General features: G+C 33.8%; 3 protein-coding genes across 5 annotated transcripts; all 3 read right to left on the bottom strand.

Annotated features, from left to right (window-relative positions):
- Nucleotides 1–1,155: 1,155 nt before the first annotated feature.
- LOC127900933 (transcription factor CPC-like) lies at nucleotides 1,156–2,243 on the bottom strand. Its single transcript, XM_052436410.1, has 3 exons — nucleotides 2,036–2,243; nucleotides 1,828–1,915; nucleotides 1,156–1,448 (listed from the first exon to the last, which is right to left on the bottom strand). Exons 1-3 carry the CDS (start codon nucleotides 2,091–2,093, stop codon nucleotides 1,319–1,321), a joined length of 276 nt encoding a protein of 91 aa, XP_052292370.1. The 5' UTR covers nucleotides 2,094–2,243; the 3' UTR covers nucleotides 1,156–1,318.
- A 6,040-nt stretch (nucleotides 2,244–8,283) lies between these two features.
- Nucleotides 8,284–12,821, bottom strand: LOC127900875 (histone H3-like centromeric protein CENH3). Of its 3 annotated transcripts, none has more exons than XM_052436149.1 (8): nucleotides 12,668–12,820; nucleotides 12,463–12,586; nucleotides 12,247–12,275; nucleotides 11,891–11,936; nucleotides 11,661–11,779; nucleotides 10,174–10,251; nucleotides 9,900–9,975; nucleotides 8,284–8,748 (listed from the first exon to the last, which is right to left on the bottom strand). In XM_052436149.1, exons 2-8 carry the CDS (start codon nucleotides 12,509–12,511, stop codon nucleotides 8,693–8,695), a joined length of 453 nt encoding a protein of 150 aa, XP_052292109.1. In that variant the 5' UTR covers nucleotides 12,512–12,586; nucleotides 12,668–12,820; the 3' UTR covers nucleotides 8,284–8,692. The 3 variants fall into 3 exon arrangements, with proteins under 3 accessions (XP_052292109.1, XP_052292110.1, XP_052292111.1); XM_052436150.1 differs by having other exon boundaries at nucleotides 12,247–12,272; nucleotides 12,668–12,819; XM_052436151.1 differs by lacking the exon at nucleotides 9,900–9,975 and having other exon boundaries at nucleotides 8,616–8,748; nucleotides 12,668–12,821.
- Nucleotides 12,822–14,938: 2,117 nt separating this feature from the next.
- LOC102615288 (rhodanese-like domain-containing protein 4, chloroplastic) lies at nucleotides 14,939–18,845 on the bottom strand. The gene is made up of 8 exons (XM_006491189.4): nucleotides 18,007–18,845; nucleotides 16,867–16,969; nucleotides 16,700–16,786; nucleotides 16,323–16,397; nucleotides 16,144–16,218; nucleotides 15,937–16,017; nucleotides 15,488–15,709; nucleotides 14,939–15,364 (listed from the first exon to the last, which is right to left on the bottom strand). Exons 1-8 carry the CDS (start codon nucleotides 18,645–18,647, stop codon nucleotides 15,317–15,319), a joined length of 1,332 nt encoding a protein of 443 aa, XP_006491252.1. The 5' UTR covers nucleotides 18,648–18,845; the 3' UTR covers nucleotides 14,939–15,316.
- Nucleotides 18,846–20,107: the final 1,262 nt, after the last annotated feature.

Raw genomic sequence — 20,107 nt, 5'->3', positions numbered from 1 at the left:
CCATCACACATACCCAGCCATCGGCACCACCACCACCGACAGCCATCACGCCTGGTAGCTGCCTCGTTCAAGCTTTCCTTTTTGCCTTATCTAAGCTAAATCCAAATCACCTAGAAGGAAAATAAAAGCTTAAGGGTTTTGCCAAATCAATTTTTGTCGCTGATGTTCTTGAAATCGGTTTTGTCTAAGCCAAATTGGTTTTGTCGCTGAAACGGAGATGAAGAGAGAGCAATTGGGGCTGATGTTAACTAAACAAAACAACATCGTTTTTAGGTGAATGAAAAAAAAGAAAAGAAAAGAAGATGAAACGACGTTGCTTGAATTAGTTTCAGGAGTTGACCAGGGATAAATAGCATTTGCCTAAAATAAAATAGAGATTTTTAATGTTATTCAAGATATTCTGAGAAATGCTTGTAAGTAAATCATTCATATTCTTCTTTGTGTTTTGTTTCGAAAATTTGTTAACCATAAAGAGTGAATCAAGTGCATCACCTTAACACTAGGCAGGCTCACAAATTAAATAATGCAGAATTATATCATTTAAAATAAAATACTTGTGAGTCCTATCACGAAACCCATTATACCTATCAAATGACAGGTCCTCAATAGAGAAGCAGACTTATCTCAACCTATCCCATATATGTTTCTCTCGCAGCTACCATGTCAGCTTCTGCGGTGAACCACATCCACATGTGCCAACACCACGCATCAAAGTTCCAACAGTTCTTTTAGGGCACCCAAAATCTGAATTCATATAATGCCACAATTTTAACGCAGTTTGAAATTCTAGCTGTAGACACTCTTGATCAAAAGTTCTGTATCGGAGCAAAGAGTCTTTATGCCTGAATAGCAAATATATCATATTTTAATGGGTCTAGAATAAGTAAGATTAATGAAAATAAATTATCTTGAGGATTTCTTCCACCCAAGTCCCGAGAATCTGACATTGAAGCTGAGGAGATAGAGACCGATCAATATTATTCAATAATTAAGAAGCCTAAATGACCAGCAAGTACAATACATAAGCAGATTTTTTTTTCCTTATTTTCTTTTTTGTTAATGAATTTTGAATGCATTTGCCCTTATTATCGTTAGTACTTAGTAGCGTCATCGCGTCTGGCGCATTATTGCATGTAAGTGATAGAGAACCAGAGGTACAAAGGGAAATGACAATCTTGCGATGCAACCACTTTCATCTCAACACCGCCAAGAAAATTAAAGTCGTACAAGTTACAAATTAATGAAGATTAGAGAGAAAATATTAAAATAAATCCCCCAATCAACAGAATTAAAAATAAGTAGCCAGAAGAGGATTGGATTAGGACTTGGAATTATAAATCCGAAGCTCTCTTCGTCTGTCTGCGAACGCTTGTCCATGTCTCATTATCCAAAACCTCTCTATTTCCTCTGCTTTTCGACCCGGAATCCGCCCGGCAATCAGAGCCCACCTGAACGGAATCACCTTCTATTGTCACCCAATTAATTAAGTAATTAATTAAGCAACAAGATTCTGATCAACAAATCAGTAAGTAACAGTTATGCCAATATATACAGCTTCCGGCTGTCCTCTGGTTATATATATACGGTCATCAAGTCATAATAATAATAATAATTGATTATTGATCTTTAAAGCCATGAAAGGCAATTGAATTAAAATTAGGCTAAAATAGTAATCATAAAAAAATAAAGAATAAGGAATTCCTTGAAACAAATAGCCATTACTTTAATTGTCACTAATTTGTGAACCCAAAAATGAAAAAAAAATAAAAATCTGTACTTTCATTTTTTACTTGATTGTTATGAAGTAAAGAAAACCACCCATTTCACCTGTCTCCAACGAGTTTATACATTCTGTAAATGAGATCCTCTTCCTGCTCCGACATGTTAATGAATTCCCATTCAATACTGCTCACCTCTGAATAGAACATTCAATTTTAGGCAGCAAATAAAGAAAGAACCCAGAAATAAAGTAATTTGTTTCACAATCAAATGAATAAACTGATCAATTAATCAGAGAGCGAGGGAGTGAAGTTACCTTCAGAGTAAAAAGTAGTAGTAGTGGTCTTGGCTTGCTTCCTGCGACGCTTATCCATTCTTAAAGAGTTTATTGAAAAAGAAAGCAAAGTTTGTTAAGAGAGAAAAAGGAGAGAATGAGAGATGAGTGACTGTTTTAAAAGTAGAAAGATTTTGGCAATTATTAGTTGTTTTTCTTTTTCTGAAAATGGAATTTGGAAATTGTAAATCCCTATAACTTTTAATATTTTACCAATGGACTCCAAAGTTCAGTGCTGTGCCTGTCCTGCGGGCACAGTGATGGTAGGCAGGACAAGTGTAATGGGAACGACAGATCCTACCAACCAAACATACAAATCAAAATTCGTTGACTTGTAGTTGTTCCTGCCTAATGGTCAAAACTCTTTTATTTAGGGTTAATTAGGGCAGCAGGAGTGCATCAAATGCTGTAATTTACTGGACTATTGATCTTCTATTTAATTAGCTTATCATGTTTCATCATGCGTGAGAGAAGTCACGTCTCACATCTCACATCTCATCTCAATTGTACAATTTTTGTTGCTTCAGCATCTAAAAGTAACATAACCCATGGATGGTAAGACGTAGGCGACAAGAATTCAATAAATATATAAATAAGCACACACCTGAAAACTTTTTTTTTTATATTTTAAAATTTAAATTAAATGGTGAAGCACTGAAGCTGGCATGGAATGCTGCATCTCATTTTTGCCGGCCACCATCTATTGCAAGATGGAGAAAGCAGAGGAACCTCCGAAACAAATAAAATTGTCTCACCAAAAATGATGAAAAAAAATTATCGAAATTTAAGGTAAAAGGGATGGACGTGAGTTTCAAAGAGGGACAACGATTGTTTATTATTATTTATCTGGAGATTATTCTGAAGAAAAACCCAACACTGGAATTCTATTCTCTGGTACTATTTGATTTTGTCGGCTGGCAGTCCTTTGCACTTACTGGTGCTCGGCATCCAACCCAAGTAAAATTGAACTCGAAACCCACCTCTATATGATATGCCATCTTAGTTTAAATTTATGACTACCCACCATCAATTTTTGTTAGAAAAAAAAAAAGAAAAAGAAATGACAAACGTACAATAGCATCGTCTCTATCCAATTTTAGACAAAAATAATGTGGAGCAGATTTTGTCCTTTTTTTTTTTCCAAGATAACAATTGACAATCACAATATGCTTCAATGATTAATTTTCATCAACAATCGTCTGTCCAAGTCAAATCATTAATTAAATATAACGATTTTTAGCTGGATAATCTACAATTTTAGAGGGACAAACAGATTGTTGGTTTGGAGGCAGGAGGAATTTAGTAATAGACGTGTAGGGGATACAATTGACGAGCTTATGTGATTCATATTCAGCACATGAGCCCAAGGACTTCATCTGGCCAAGTGTTTTCTAATGCTAAACTTGCTTAGAATCAGCAAAGAGACTAGAGTCTAGAGGGCTTCTCCCCAAAAAGGGGGGAAGAAAATCAGCATAGAGAGGCCACTTCGATTACTCACTGTCATCGCTTCTCTAAGCAGCACCCATGCATGAGAAGCAACTCAAGCAACATAAATTAAGTAACAATTATGACATCAAGGGCATCAAGCATGGCAAAGCATGATGTGACTCTGATTCAAGCATCGACCACAAATTAATGTAGCGACAAGATAAGCTGCAGTTGTTGTTACATTGAATTGAATTGAAGGTACATATATTTTTTTGGTGCATCCATGTACAAACTTTGGTGCTCAAACTGTACAGCAAAATGATTGTGTGGTTTTGACTGCAAGAGTTGTTATTTAGCCTAATTGAGGTCAAACATACAAAATATTTGTCGACTGTTTTTTTTTTTTTTTTGAATTAATATTTCTGTACATTTTAATGAGCAGAAAAACGAGAAGAACGTGTGTATTGGTTGCAATCGAGAATTTTAATTAAGATTTTAGGCATGCAGCCATTCTTTGACGACCCAGATTGCAGCGTAGCAAGGACTGGTAGTAGTATAAATGAAAAACAAAAGATAATAGTAGAAGAAAAAAAATGAAAATAACCACTTTATATTTAGAATCCTTTTACATAATCTTTTAGTTATTAGATAAATTTTCTTTTACCTTTTCGGAAGGCAAAGCCAAACAGAAGGATAATCAAGTTACCATAAAAAATTCTCAGTGCCTCCATTTTTGGCTGTATCATCAATAAAGCGGCTTTGTTAGTTTCAAAAAGAATAAAAATACAAATAATAAAGCAGCTTTACTGACGTTATGATCTTAAAAAAAAAAAAAAAAAAAAAAAAACTTACAGTAGATCAACTTTATTAATATTGTATTTTAAGTCAAAATAAGGTAAATGATGGATTGAATGGTTGGTAGAATGATACAGTCAGAAAATGCACATGTCAAATTAGTTATTTAATATGTTTTGGTTGAACGGACAAATCGCATAGTTCAGTTGGTTCAAGAGGCTTCGATTTCAATAATGCATTTGGGTAAAGCTTTAGCAGAGATATCAATCACCTTTTCGAGCCTTTCTGTGCTTAAAAAAAAAACAGCTTTTGAATTTGGCTTCTTGTTGCGGGTAGCATAATTTGCATGTCTTTTTGTCGATCTTTTGCCTCATGGCATTTCCATCTAGTCTGGCTGGCTGCGCCTAACCCGGAAAACAATTTCAAAGGAGATCATAGGTATCATTGATATTTAGCCTCTTAAATGTAATTGTTATATTTTGGCCAACCCCTAAAACCATCCCACGTCAGAAATATAATTATAAGAAATTCATATAAATTTTAACAATTTCAAAATAAAGAAGAAACTTGAACAGTTAACCAATTAAATCTTTACTAATTGTTTAAAACAATATTAGTGATCACCAAACTTATATAAAGGAAAAATGTACAATTGATCAATTGTTTAAACTTTTTGTTTACTTTAAATTTGACAATATTGGCTAAAAATGGTTGCAAATATACATAGTGAGAAAAGTCTTGGGTGCTCTCGGTTTTTCATTAATTACTTGTCATATATATGTTTCAACCAATCATAATAATTTACAAACATTCATGGCAAGATAAATGGTTAAGGAACAGTACTTCAAGAGCATCAAAGACATTCTCTATGTAGTGAGAGTCTAAACTAACACTAGCACATATATCTTAGTCTAGAATTGACCCAAAAACTACTTTCAATACTGTTAAAAGACCATACTTGATACAAATTAGAAATATCTATTATATTTAGATTAGTTTTCTTATTGTCTAAGTTTTATTGTTCTTTTTCTTAATGGTTTATGGTTTTTTTTTTAGGTTTATAATAATTACTAGTAGTATATGTAGCCCTCTCTTGTAAACTTTGAAGGCAGACTTAAGTTCAATAATATTTTCAGTTTCAAAGCTTTGTATTGATTTAATTAATTACCAGTATTCTACAAAATCAACGAGTGTTAATCTCATATGTTTATGGTATTCTTTCGAGTCAACATGAATTTAGCCCTTCCTTTATTATGATATTCTCAAGAATTAACGAAATATTAGAACGTTAAATCTTTGCTACTTCAATTTGGTATTAGAGCTTAAAGGTAGGTTCTTAAATTGTCTTTATCACTTGCCCTTCCTATTTTTTCACTTTTTCCCATATAGCTTTAATTAAAAAAAAAATCACCCTATCCATTGCATCTGCCACCAAGCACGGTTGTGTTGCCACCAATCAATTACCTCTTCCATCGATTAAGAATACCATTAGGATTAGAGAAAGCCGGTCATCAAACCCCAAGCAAGAACCACCATCAATTAGCCACAAAATTGCTAAAAAACAGCCATCAAATCTATGATCTTCGCCACTTTTATTCATCAGTTTCTACCGCCTATTGTCTAGCACCTCCACCACACAATCGATCAACTCCTCCCACTAGCACAATCTTTCGAAATACTCACCACCACCTGCGGGGATCAAAACCAACATAAACTGCCACCGCTTGTCTCAAATTTTATAAATTATCTTATTCATAGAGACTTTTTTTTTAATACAATGATCATGCCGTGTTGAAACATCACAATAGTCAAAATAAGCTTTCTTATTGGCACGCTATTTGGGCAACGTTCCTTTAATAGTTTGCTTTTGTAGTAAAGCATACATTCGGCAAAACCAATAAGGTAGCAGATGCACTTAGTCGACGATCTTCCTTGTAGATATGAATGCATAATTAAATCCTTGGATTTGACACATTTCGAGTCGAGAGTTATATGTTATTGACTCTTTCTTTATTCTTTTGTTATAAGATATTGTTGAAGGGTTTTGCTTAGACAATCATTTTCATGATGAGTTTTTTTTTTTTTTCAAAGGTAATTGATCATGTCTTTCTGACTCAAGTTTGAGACAAAAGATCATTGCAAAGCTACATAATGAAAGGTATTTGTCTAGCTTTGATAACAAACAATTATTTTTGGCCGACTATGAGTATGATGTCTATCATTATGTCGAGACTTGTCACATTTGTTAAGTTTTTAAGGGTATTGCAGTTAATGCAAGATTATATATGTCGTTGCCGATTCCAACACAATCTTGGGCTAACATTAGCATAGACTTTATTTTGAGGTTCCCCTATGCTCATAGGAGTATGGATTCAATATTTGTCATTGTCGATCGATTCTCAAAGAAGGCTCACTTTATTGCTTTCAAGAAGACTATAGATGCCATGATTGTTGCCCATCTATTTTTTAAAGACGTCTATCGCTTGCATGGCTTACCGAGTTCTATTGTATTTACTTGAGATACATGATTTTTTAGCCATTTTTGGAGAATGTTATGGAAGTTGAATCGCGTTCATTTGAATTTTAGAAGCATTGATCACCCACAGACAAATGGCCAAGCAAAAGTTGTCAAGTGCTCTTTAGGAAATCAACTATGTAATATAATTGGAGATAACTTGAAGATGTGAGATCAAAAGTTATACTTAGTCGAATTTGCTTATAATTGGTTTAAGTCCTTTTCAAGTGGATTATGGATATAATTCACGAGCATCAATCAACTTAGCACTAGTCTCTAATTTATTTCCCAAGAGCAGTAAGGAAAAGACTTTATATAGCGACTTCAAAATATTCATTCTGTTACAAACTAGTCTCTTGAAGGCCATTGAAGGTTATAAAGTTAAGGCAAATAGAAAGTGTCAAGCTCTAAAATTTATAGTGATGATCTTGTTTAGGTTATCCTAACCAAAAACCAGCTCTTAATTAAAGAATACAACAAGCTTTTAGCAAGGAAAATTAGATTTTTAGAGGTTATAGAGAAGATAAATCATAATGCCTACAAATTGAAGCTTTTGAATCATATCCGCACGGTAGAAATATTTAATGTCAAGCATCTTATTACTTTCAAAGGTGATCATGATGAAATACTACTAATGACGATTCAAATTCAAGGGCGAATTATCTTTGAGGGGAATGATACATATTAAGAATCTCTATCTAATTTATATAATTTTTTTGTTGTCTAAGGTTTGTTGCTCTTTTTCTTAATAGTTTATGACTTTGTTTTTCCTTTTCTTTATCTTTTAAGATAATTTCTACTAATATAAGTAACCTTCTCTTGTAGACTTTATAAGCAGACTAAAGTTTAATATAATATTTTCAATTTTCAAAACTTTATGTAAATTTTTAAGTTTAGTTAATTCATAACATTTTGTAGAATCAATAAATCTTAACTCCTTAAATTTAAGATATTTTATTGGATCAACGTGAATTTAAACCATTCATTTATCTTGATATTCATAAGAATCGATAAAATATTAGAACGTTAAATTTCCAGTGCATTAACATCTGTCATTGTCGAGTGCATCCTTCTCCAATACTCTATTATGCCGCGTGCATAACCCAACGTGTGTCTGCGTGCGAAGTTCACTTGGCAGTTCGCAGCTCAATTAGAAAGCCAAGAGATCAAATCCTCGCCCTCCAAATAACTACAAAAAACACTCTCACGGCCAGAGCCATACCCGTCATAATTTTCGTCCCCATAAACACAATTGACCCCTTTTTTTCAATAATTTTCTGGCCTTGGCACACACATTAGTGGCACTTATAGATAAGTGGCCACCCTGTATCAGGGTTACCTGGCTTCAAGGGTGTTTAACAAATTACAAAATCCCCTTGGGGGGTGGGGATGGGGTCCATAGGTGCAACATTTTACATTTTGCTTTGGAAATATACAAACCATACAACTATACAAGGCTGTGGTCGTACTGCTATGATGTTTACTTCAGGCATCATTCCAAAGGAGTATATGATGAGAAAAGATTCAATATCATAAAGAGATTAGGGGCAAAAGAAATATCAGTACAACCACCCGAGGAAGGAATCTGGTTGTACCAAGCTTGTCTTCTAGTTAGAGCTAAACATGTTGCTTCCTGCTGCTATCGTCACCTAAAATAATCGATTTACAGATAAAACCTGCAATCCCACCAATAAGATCTCTCCAAACTATAAATCTGATATTGATTGGCTACAACACCAGAAGAAGCTTGATGGTGCAACCAGAAGTACCATGGGAATTGAGATGGTTACCTAATTCCTAATTCTTCTTACAATTCTATATGAACTGCTGATCAAAAAAATTAATAACAGCGTGAATTCCATTTTCTGAAAGGTAAAATCATCAATGGTGCTGTAATTCTCTCACCAAGGTTGTCCCTTCCCCCCTAGTCGGCGTGCCAATTCGAAATCCTTTTTCACTAAAACAACAAAATCAAACAAAGAAAGTTTATTATAGACGTATAACTAGAACATACATAATACGCAACGACTGACCTTGAAATGCACAAAACCTAAGAAGCAATTCAAAACATCATGACATGATCTATGCAGATATCCATATCAGCTAAAAGATCAGTCATTCATGCCTAGAAACATTTAACGACTTGTTCAGAAATCAGATAGTATGTGTTCAGAAATCAGTCATTCCTTAACCATTCACTGCAGGCCTTTAATGATAATTTAAGGTCCATTTCAATATCAAACTAACTAGACAGGAATGCCTTTCTTCTTAACACAAAAGTAAATTAAAAGTCCAAAGGCAGGTCCTGGTCAACGTCATAGCATGCTCAGTTATCTCTTAACCTAGATAGTAAGTTATGATGCAAGTATACTATCTAAGTCTCAAAAACAATACTGGAAAGCAAACATACTGCAAATGCTGAATGATATATTTATGGTTGGCAGATCCAGTACAGGATACAAAGAAAGTGAAATGATTTTGCTGAAGGAATTGATTCTTAAAGCCAAAATTTCCCCTCTTCAACAATACCACTTCTTGGTTCTCCATTGCCAATATAATTTTAATGTATCCTCTTTAAGATTAAAATGATTCGTTGACTAAGAGACAAGCTCCTAAATTTCTCTCTTGCACTCAATGTATATGCATGCATATTTAAATCTTGCATTCACAAATGGAATGTTTGAATAAAATTTGATAAATAAGATATGCATACATCTCATTTTAAACCCAAAAGCCATAATTTAAATAAAAATTCATGAGACTGGATGCCAGTGCCCTGGACAAAACTGATGCATTAATTTCAACATGAAAGCAATGGCAACATCAAGGTGAAGAGGAAGTCTCACAAACCAAAACAAACAGAGCATGCTGTTTTATGCAATATATGCATGCAAATGGATAATTTGACATATCTAAAGAAAACTAATAATGGTTTACCGAGGTGGGCAAAATCCACTTGTCCAGAAGCAATCATAAAAATATAGGGGAAAAAAAACATTTTTCATCATTATAACAATTCTTATTAGCAAATCATTTAAGGTAAAAGATCAAGAAAATGATAATAGGAAATGCACTGACAGCACACCAATTGTCTCAAACCTAACTTACTTAGAGTAACTCGTTTTGCGTGAATTGCACAGAGCATTGCATCGCCAAACAAATTAACAAGAAAATCTTCTGCTGCCTACAAATATAGAAGAAACCATTGACTAAGTATGTCACCAAAACAACCAGGGTCTTCCCTTCCTTCCAACTAAAACCAAAAACATGGAAACTGATATCTAAAATTGCCTTCTCATAGCACAATTGATGATTACAAAAATGTGACTGAGCAAAATATTCTTTTTCCTTTTAGAATACTAGTTTAGTCAAGTCATGGTACCTCCTGCAGAGCAATTAAAGCTTCTGGTGTCCATCGATTGACATCTGGGGGAGCAACACGGTAAGTGATGGTTCTCACCTGAGACAGATGACAAGGGTTGTCAGCACCATCTGATCCAAACCTCACTTAAGAACACAGCCAGAAAAGAAGATAGAACAGTGTAAAGTCAACAAGAACCACTGGCACTATATGCAAGTCAAATATGATTGATGGGTGAATGCTGAAAATTTTGTTTGTTTGGGTGCACTCAATTAATGATTGCATCAAAACTACTACACTACAGCAGAGTGGTGCTCGTTTAAAATCTTCAGAAACCCATACATTATGTCAACTGTTTTTAAAATTTTAATGGTAACAGACATTTCCCACTAAAGTTGCAAAGATCTACAAGTCAAAGTTTTACAAGTCAAGAAACTCATATCAACATTTCTTCCAAAGAAGAAACACTAAAGAAGTTGAAGGGTAATGACATGGACAATAAAATTCAGTAAATTAACAAGTGAACTAATTTGCATCCGTTTGTATTAACTGGTTTCCACGTCTTGATGATATTCCAAATAAAGTTCACTGATCCAGTTGACATGAAAATGACGCCTTTCCTGAACTAGCAAACTAATCTCGATCATACAAATAGAGAAACCCCACATATTTCAAACTTAGGAATGCATCTGAAAATTGCCAGGTAAACATCTTCAGGAGGTAGCAAATGAGTCCAAAAAACGACCACAAAATCCAAAATGCTAGTTCTGATAAGAATGGGGGAAAAAGATGCAAATGTGTAGGAGTACAGGGAAGAGAACTATCTTCAGTCACCAGTCATTTCAAACTATTTTGCAGCCTTTTTATTTTTTATTTTTCCCTTTTGAATCTTTTTGCCACCCCCTGAAGATAGTTACAAGGAAACTTCCAACCTAAAGTCATCTGGCTTGGTTTCTCTTTTTCCACTGTTTTATTGGTTTGTCCTGTACAACATAATAAACATTTGAGCTTGTGTATCTTATCACATTGAGTATGATTAGGATCCTATTACAACGCCAATTATAGTTTCCAGTGAAACATTGTGAAATGATACAAAATTATAAATTGCAAATTCAAAGGATTTAGAAAACACCACTGGAGAAACAGATTTCGTCAATTTGTTAACAAAAAACCAAATGACACAAGGACTAGAGAGAAAAAATCACATACGCATCAAAGTAGGGCCAGCACTACAAACCAGTATTCTATTAGTTGTTAAATTGACACAACCTTCCCCTAGGAAACAAAAAAACTCTTATGTAAATGACATTTGAAATTCATAACATCCAACTCTATCCAGTAAAGTCTGATTGAGTCCCTTTTGAATCTTTTATATCAGCTGTAATAACTGCTTGCATATTTCCTACAACCCCAGCATCAACATCATTCAACAGCGCATCAGAGATTCTGTAAGCAAGTTCACAACAAGCATAATATAAGAAAACAACAGAGACAGACATATAGCTTACTTCTCTGATGAAGCTCATTCTGGGGATCAGCAAGTCCACAGATTTCTGAAACCGGCGAATCTCACGAAGTGCCTTTGTTCCTGGCCTGAGGCGTTGGCGTTTCCTTTGTGCAGTAGGAGCTTTATTTTTATTTTTAAAGTAATCAATCAAAAACTACTACATGTCATTATCTGCAATACCACCCACAACTCAACTTACAATAACAAAGAAATTAAGTGACGGTAACTCACTTCCTTCTCCCGCTTCACTCCTTCGCTGCCGACTTGTACCAGGTGACTGCAACATGTAATAGGAAAAAGAATAAAATTAAAAATGACAATATCATGAAAATTTTGGATCCTGCCCACTAAATTATTAATTGAAGAGAAAAACAAGGGAAAGGAATTTAAATTTTCCTACAACTAAATAATCAGTCCCTCTTAGCCAGAGAAAAGACGGGCGTTTTACAACCAATTGGCATCAAAAGAGAGAAAGTACGAAAAGGAAAAAAAAAATCATTTAGAATGCAAAAATTAAATTAAGTCAATCCACATTTACTCAGCAAACCATAAAACGAATCGGAGGCAGGAGAGAGAAATAGAAGTACCGAAGTCGGCGGCGTGGCCTTTACAGCTGCTACAAATTAAGAAAGAGAGAAGAAGTTGAGTTAGGGTTTAAAGCAAAAGAGGGGAAATCAAAACCCTAGGTCCGTTTACAAACGTTACATTACATTAACTACTTATTTTGTCTGTGTAAATTTGTGTACAAAATAATCAATTTATATGCTTTTGATTAAGAAGAGAAGGAGGTGTGCGAGCGCGACCTGCTTGGAGTCGACTACTTCTGCGGGCCATGTGTTTGGTTCTCGCCATTCATAATAATTCAGACGATTCTCTCTCTGTCGTCTATGCGCTGCTCAGTGTTTTTGCTCCAAATCAAATTTTCACCTACAATAATAAACTTATTGCTATTATATTAAATTAAATTCATTTCCCGCTTCGGTTTCATTTTGACGTTTGGAAACTCACAGTCACAGCTCACAGTTCACAACGGCTAGTGGTAGTCGCCTAGTGACCTCACCAACTCGCACCATTTTGTCCGTGTTAAAGCTCCACAATTTAAACAACACGCAACATATTAATATATATTATATATTCCCCGTAAAAATGACGCCATAAAAATTTCAATGTAATATTTATGCTTTCATTTCGCATCGAGCTCATTGAGCCAGCCCTTTGATCTTTCATTTTGAATCACGCGCTTTTTTTTCAATTTTTTTTTAACCTTGCTAGCCTCTTTTCTTTATATATATATATATATATATATATATATATATATAGACACACACCAAAAGTTTTATGTAAAAGTGAAAACGTGTGCAACCAGTTTTCCATAATATACGTACATACATACCTATATAGAGACACACACATATATATATTTATGCAGGGGCGGCGCCACTTGAGAGCTAGGGGGCTTCAGAATTTTAAAAAAAAAAAATTAATCTTTTTTTAGTGAATTTGAGATAACTTCAAATGAGGGAAATTCTGAATAAAAATTTCAAGATATGAAGTCAATGCAATCATTTGATTTTGTGATTAGCTTGCTATTAATGAAAAATATTCTTGGATTTGCACATGAGTTATCACAAGCATTACGAAAAAAGGATTAAGACATTGTGAATGCTATGAAATTAATTGAAGTGTATAAGAGAAACTTACAAAAAATGAGAGAAAACGAATGAGACTCTTTACTTGGTGAAACTTCTCCTTATTGTGTAAAACATGATATTGATGTTCCGAATATAGATGATCTGTTTCGAACTCAAGGGAGATCACAACGCAAGGCTCAAAAGATCACAAATTTACATCGTTTTCGTATTGAATTATTTTATGCAATTTTGGACATGCAACTTCAAGAACTAAGCAATCGTTTCAATGAGACAAATATTGAGTTGTTTCTTTGTGTGGCATGTCTATGCCCTAATGACTCATTTGTAACTTTTGATAAATAGAAACTACAGTGGAAATGACATTTTCAGTTATGAATTTTGTAAAAAAATCTTCTACGAAATCGGATGGGAGATCAATGGTTGAATGATAATCTTGTTGTATTCATAAAAAAATGATGTATTTTGTAGTCTTGACAATGAGGTTATTCTTCAATGTTTTCAACATATGAAACCTCGTCGAGGACAGTTATAAGTCTGTTGAATTAAATACTTTAATAAATTTTTATTTTGATATATGTTATTTGTTGACTACTTTCTTGAATTAAATTACTATGTGAACTTAGCCCCTAAAAATAATTTCTGGCACGACTAATGTATGTATGGAAAAATAGTCACAAGTTTTCACTTTTACATAAATTTAAGCATTAATTACAATTCAATGTTTCATAACACAATTGTCAGTCATTTTCTTTTGCGAGGCTTGGTCCAAACAGGAAGGCATATATTTTGATAGTTTTTCTTTTAGCGCGTGGTTGGCAACTGCCATTACACTATTACATTAAAGCATTATTCTTGTAGTAACCCATGTTTGACTGTAATTTTTAATTACATTATAATATATTAAAAAACTGATCAATACAATGAAAGGAGTATAAAATAATCTCACGGGGAGATGGGGTTTAAATGTATTGCATTAAAAACTTTGTTCAAATTTTAAATTTTATCATTTCACATTTAATATTCAATAATTTATAATAAATTTATATTTATTAAATCTTAATTTATATTTATATTTTAAACAATAATATATTAAATCTAATTATTTAATAAATAAATGTTGATACATTATTTTATTTTTATTACATAAAATCATTTTAATTATTTTACTTTAAATATAAAAAACTATTTTAATTATTTAATCATTTATTATTTACTAAAATGCTAAATGTAAAAATAAATTTAAATAAGGACATTACCAAATAAATATGAATTCATAACTAATTTTAAAATTTAATGTTATATTGTATCATAATATAATATAATTTATATTATATTATCATCTATATTGTAATAACAAATATAAAAAAAATTATATTATAATACAATATTATGTAATAATATTATATTATTTTATAATTTGATGATAGTCTATTATTAAATCATTTTTCTGTTATAAAAATTAATTTATGAAAAATAATTATTTAATAACTAATTAAAAAATAACACAACATTAAATATTAAATTTTTTTAAATAATATTAATATTAATATTATATAAAATACAGACCATACTACGTCAAACAAACCATTATCTTATAACCTTATGCAATGCTCCATAATACAATACATTTAACAATATAACAATATAATAATTAACAATATAATGTGCCAAACGCATCCTTTACATATCTCTATCTAATAAAGAAACCATGGATGATCCAATTCAATAGACACACAAGTGGCTCTGGCTTATGCAGGCATACGAAGCAAATCTACAAGACATCTGTGACCATTGCAAAAAGTAAATCAAGCAGCATAAAGAACACAACATGATGAATGTGGCCGACTGACTATTTCGTGATATAAGCAATTCGTCGCGACACATTGGACTAAAAGTTTCAATAATAACTGCAGATTGCACAACTCACTAGGTAGCTTTCATATTCCCAACCATAGCAGTTGCCTGTTATAGAAACATACTTGCAGATGCTTAAATCTGTAACAATCTAGGGCTGTGATGGGGTAGGAGAAGTTGGAGGCTTCAAATCTGGATACTGCAAACAAGAAAGGATGCATGATTTGTTAGCATCTCTTAAGTGGAAAACTCAAAACTCACAAGACTTAAGAACAAATTGGCTAATTGCAAGGATCTCATGTGCAATGGAAGTAAGCATTACAGCAGGGTATGGTGAAAGAGATCTTTGAAATCTAGGAAGTGAGTCTGCTTTAACTTCTGTTTTGGGCACCGAATTTACTTGGGGAGGGGGGTCTGCAGCTGCTTCTACTTTTGGCTGGGGGACAGCCTCAGGTGAATCATCTGCCTTCTGGACTTTGCTGTCAGTGGAGGCAGGGAGAGCCTTGCCATTTGCCGGTGATGGTAGAAGTGTCTTTCCAATTTGCTAAGTTTCCCAGGTGCATGCAAACAAGAAATAATTATGGACAATAAGTAATAGTTTAGATATAAAAAATTTAAAAAGAATTCTATTGATTGTCAATTCCAGCTGTACGAGGATCTATTCACCTCTTTCTATTAACATTTATTTCTCTGTATCAGTTCACTGTCCTGAATTATGAAATTCGAAAAAGAGGAACAACTACCAAGACTGTTACACTAAATAGTAAATACCTTTATGTCATCAGCAAGCTCTTTAGGGGCGACCTTGGTGTTCAGGAATTCATCAACCTGTTGTAGTGTTTGTTTCCGATCCTGAAACATAAATCAGTGAAGGAGAGTGAACTTAAACCATTTAGGATCTGAAAACGATGAGGTTTGAGTAATATTGTGCCGTTATGGGATCAAGTCTGTTACTCTAGAAAAGTGTCAGCGATTTACCTCTGCAAACAGGAGCTTCTTGCTAGCAAATTGAACAAGAGCAGCTGAGCCTAGAATTTGCAATATCGTTTCTATCTGGCAAAGATATAGCAGAACTCTGAGTCTTAAATTTCACATCATAAAGCTGATATTGAACGAAAGGAGCCTGAAAAAACTAATATGCGAAGGACTCAACCAACCTCTGAAAATGCCAAAACACCCAATCCTGCAGCTGCAGCAATTGCAAGGGTAACAGAAAAGCCCTCCGAGCCCTCCTGCACATTAATAGTCAAGTGTTCCCACATCATTACAAAATCAGGAAAATGAGCTAGTAAACCTGTCGCAAGAATTTCATAACCGAATATGTCAATTTTACCCTTGAGGGTATTTGAACAGAAATTATTTATGGTAATTACATTAAATTCTGTTCATATTTTCTTTACATGGGTTAAAAATACCAGTTCAAAGTTAGAGGATAAATAGGCTTTTCGAATTCAAAGAAAAAGGAAGTTCCCATCAGGTGTATTAAAATTAAAAACTAAAGTGCTGTAGTAAATAGAAATAATGCAATACGTACTCCAATTGCACCACTGATAGTTTCTGTCAAATTGCTCAGGTCAAGACCCAATGCTTTCTTTGGCGGTATCCAAGGAAGACCACTGTTCTGCAATATTTCCGTAGATCTCTCACTTTTTAAATGATATTCAACAGAAAAAAGAATAAGATTGCAGGAACAGCATATACCATCCATCCACGAGGTCCTTCTGCTCCATCTTTTATAGTGTATGCATTTTTGAATCCATTTATGGTGACCAACTCAGCAACCAGTTCAGAGTTCCCATCAAATCTGGCTTTCATCACAGGATAAGCAGGATTAACTTTGCATGTCAATTTTCAAAATGACAAAGAAAGTAAGGACAAAGAAAATGTATAGCACATAAAGTTGCTACAGCTATGCATCAACACAAACCATTTCATTCAGCGGCAAAGCCAGACTTTGAACCCAGAGCGTGCAAATTTAATTTATTTCAAGAATTTGATTTTCCTCATGCGTTTCTTAAATTAGTTTTGGATTTAACACATTCATAATAAGTGATCTTGGTGATGAAATAAAATTTTGAGCCTCCTTTCTCTGATATTCTTCAAAGCCAGCAGGGACAAATAAAAAATTTTATCTGGGGCAAATAGAATTTTTAGCTGAAAATGGTTTTCAGAAAAAAATATAATCAGCCCATTGGTCCCCATGTGGCTCTGTCGCTGGACTCTCAATAAGAGGACACTTGTATCATTAATGGGAGTGCATCCATTAGGAAGTTTTCAGGACCACAACCACAGGCTCGCGGTTTCTGAAATGTACTTTTGAGGTTTGTGAGTAGAACTTGGTCTGCTTCAAACCACTTGGTGGCTGGGAATTTGGATTTGTGTTTCCTTATTTTATCAATCATGCTAGCACTCAATGGTTTCATGAGATTTTGCACAACTTATTTAAGCAACGAAATGGATGTTATTTTAAGTTTATAGACTTCATTTGCAGGCTATGTTACAAGAATCATTTCAACTTGACAACAAATGTAATAGCCTCTAGAATTACTAATATAGCATTGTCTCATCCAGCATTTCTATTTGTACTACACAGATAATCCCAACTATGCAGACCTTCAAGCTTGCTGGTTCATTGAATTCCAAAACAAAACAGAACTTTAAGTCTAATCTTGACAGCAAATGGATTATAACACACTCTATCGTATACCCTCTAGTCACTTATTTCTAAAAAGATTTACATTTCATAAATAATGTGAATATTTTTCTACCATTAATCCCTCTCTTCCTCTTTGACTTTTTAACTAATCACTGGTAAGAGAACAACTGGGTTCTGAAGCTTACTTGTCTAGAATGAACAATGTAGTATTTTCTGGTTCCTTGAACTTCAAAGACAGCTTCTTCAAGAAGCCCGGCTTATCGTCACCTTTGTAAACAATCGAAACCGGCCTCTTCCCCAAACCCCGGACATCAGGACTACCTACTTGCCGAAATTCCACGGGAGCTCTTATATCAAGCAACTGGGCACTCGCATCGTCACCCAACTTTGCATAAGCATTCCTTGCAGACTCAACACCCCATGACTTAGGCTTGTTCAGAACCTGAGACAAAACTAATGGAACAGCCAAAATGGTGACACCACCAGCTATAGCTAAAGGATTCTCTGTTCCAAAACTGATTACGCTGTCAATAAATCCACTTGCATCAACATCAGATGCTGAAGAGCCTGCTGACTGCTGCAGCGCTTCTTCATATGTTAAAGCTTGAGCTAAACCAGTACCAAGAACTGAAGATAACAGCACTAAACCGCCATGCACACTCTTTGCAAAACACTCTAGAAAATTTTGTTGGGTGGTTTTATTAGAAGCAGAAGTTGCGAGTTTGGGTAAAGAAGCCGTGGAAAGTGATTGAATTTTTCTGGGTTCTGATCTTCTGTCACAAAGAACCGATAAAGGTATCAAGCCCGCTGGATTGAGGGCCTCCATGGCATAATTTTATATGATCTTTTGGCCTCTCAAAGAATTGATGGAAATGCTTGAGCCAGCATGCTATGTAGAATTTGTTTTCTTTTCAGGATGTGATGGAGAGGTGAGCAAGCAAAGGCCAGAGAATCACAATCTTTAGCTTCAGCCTTCAGTTGGTCCAATTTGGCCGACGTACTTACAGTGGCGAAGAAGTGCTCACGTGGAACGAGATACGAGATCTTTTCCACCCACTGAATGACACGTGGCAAATCAAGATGATAAGTTTGCGATCATGTTTTTCGGGTAAAATGATTTCATCTGATTGTGTGGCTGAGAAATTTTCCGAAGAAAGTTTTAGAAACTCCTTCTCAGCAGTACATGTACAGCGCATAAGTACAAGTTAAAATAAATTCCGTCACCTCTTTAAAAAGATTTTATTTTATATACATTGCTTCTTCAAAGAAGAACGTTACTTCAAATATTTCTTACCCGGAAAAAAAAAGAAAAAAGAAAAAAGAGTACGTCGAATGCTTGTCGAAATAAATGAAAAATAGAAAATAGGAATGGGCCCAGCCCACTGCAATTTCTTTCTTTTGTCCAAATTTACTTAAGTAGCGTTTGTTTTTTTGTTTGAAATCTGAATAAATTTGAATTAATTTAAATTTTGAATAGATCTGAATATTTGAATCTAAATAATATATTTATTTTTTCATCTGAATCTCAGAAAATAAGTATTAAGTTGTTTGTTTTTTTCAACTTAAAAAGTTGAAAATATATACTTTTATATTTGTATCCTTATTAAATTTGAATGTCAAATAAATAATATATTAAATACCATAATATTTTAACATTTATAAGTAAAACTATATTCAAGTGAATACATAATTATTTTAGAATTTTAATATATAAAATACCATAAATTTCAAATTTTATCATATATAATATAAGAAAGAAAAAACATAGATATTTTTATGTGGGGTAAATGTCTATAGGTGAGTTTTGGGATAGACATGAAAAATAAATTATAAAGCAAGGATATTTTTGACATTAGCAAGTAATTGACTTAATTGAGATTTCTCCATTAAGTAAAAAGTCAAAAAAATTAACTTATTTTATTAAGTCAAAATTATCTAAAAAGTCTCATTAAATTATAAAAACAAACAACTCTAATTAACATAATTAATTAAATTAAATCACTTTAAGTCATTAAGTTAAAAAACAAATACTACCTTAGATTATAACTATCATCCGTCCACCCGGCTCATCAAATTTGAGCTGGGCGAAGAGGGAAGGAAATCGATTATCCTCGAAGTACCATTTCATGGTAAAATATCTTCATTGCCGTTACATCCCCAGATTCCTTCAACCCCGGGAGCAAAATGCTCATAGTTTTGTTGTTGGAAGCAAAGCGCAAGAACAATTCTACAAACACTGGCCTTGCCTCTTTCATTTCCTTTTGAGTGCAATATGCTTGAAGAAGT

This window comes from Citrus sinensis, chromosome 3 (genome assembly GCF_022201045.2).
Source record: "Citrus sinensis cultivar Valencia sweet orange chromosome 3, DVS_A1.0, whole genome shotgun sequence".
NCBI lineage: Eukaryota > Viridiplantae > Streptophyta > Magnoliopsida > Sapindales > Rutaceae > Citrus > Citrus sinensis.
The sequence above is the reverse complement of the archived record's forward strand: the minus strand, read 5'-3'. Positions and strand labels throughout refer to the sequence as shown.

Excerpts from the sequence above, each read along its gene's own strand:
- LOC127900933 (XM_052436410.1), bottom strand. The coding sequence starts at position 2,093 with ATGGATAAGCGTCGCAGGAAGCAAGCCAAGACCACTACTACTACTTTT. Across the intron at positions 1,916-2,035 it reads TACTACTTTTTACTCTGAAG|AGGTGAGCAGTATTGAATGG; the intron begins GTAACTTCACTC and ends TGTTCTATTCAG. Across the intron at positions 1,449-1,827 it reads TATAAACTCGTTGGAGACAG|GTGGGCTCTGATTGCCGGGC; the intron begins GTGAAATGGGTG and ends GATTCCGTTCAG.
- LOC127900875 (XM_052436149.1), bottom strand. The coding sequence starts at position 12,511 with ATGGCGAGAACCAAACACATGGCCCGCAGAAGTAGTCGACTCCAAGCA. Across the intron at positions 11,780-11,890 it reads GAGTGAAGCGGGAGAAGGAA|CTCCTACTGCACAAAGGAAA; the intron begins GTGAGTTACCGT and ends ATAAAAATAAAG. Across the intron at positions 8,749-9,899 it reads CGCAAAACGAGTTACTCTAA|TGAAAAAGGATTTCGAATTG; the intron begins GTAAGTTAGGTT and ends TTGTTGTTTTAG.
- LOC102615288 (XM_006491189.4), bottom strand. The coding sequence starts at position 18,647 with ATGGAGGCCCTCAATCCAGCGGGCTTGATACCTTTATCGGTTCTTTGT. Across the intron at positions 16,970-18,006 it reads ACATTGTTCATTCTAGACAA|ATTTGATGGGAACTCTGAAC; the intron begins GTAAGCTTCAGA and ends GATGAAAGCCAG. Across the intron at positions 16,018-16,143 it reads AGAAGCTCCTGTTTGCAGAG|GATCGGAAACAAACACTACA; the intron begins GTAAATCGCTGA and ends TTTATGTTTCAG.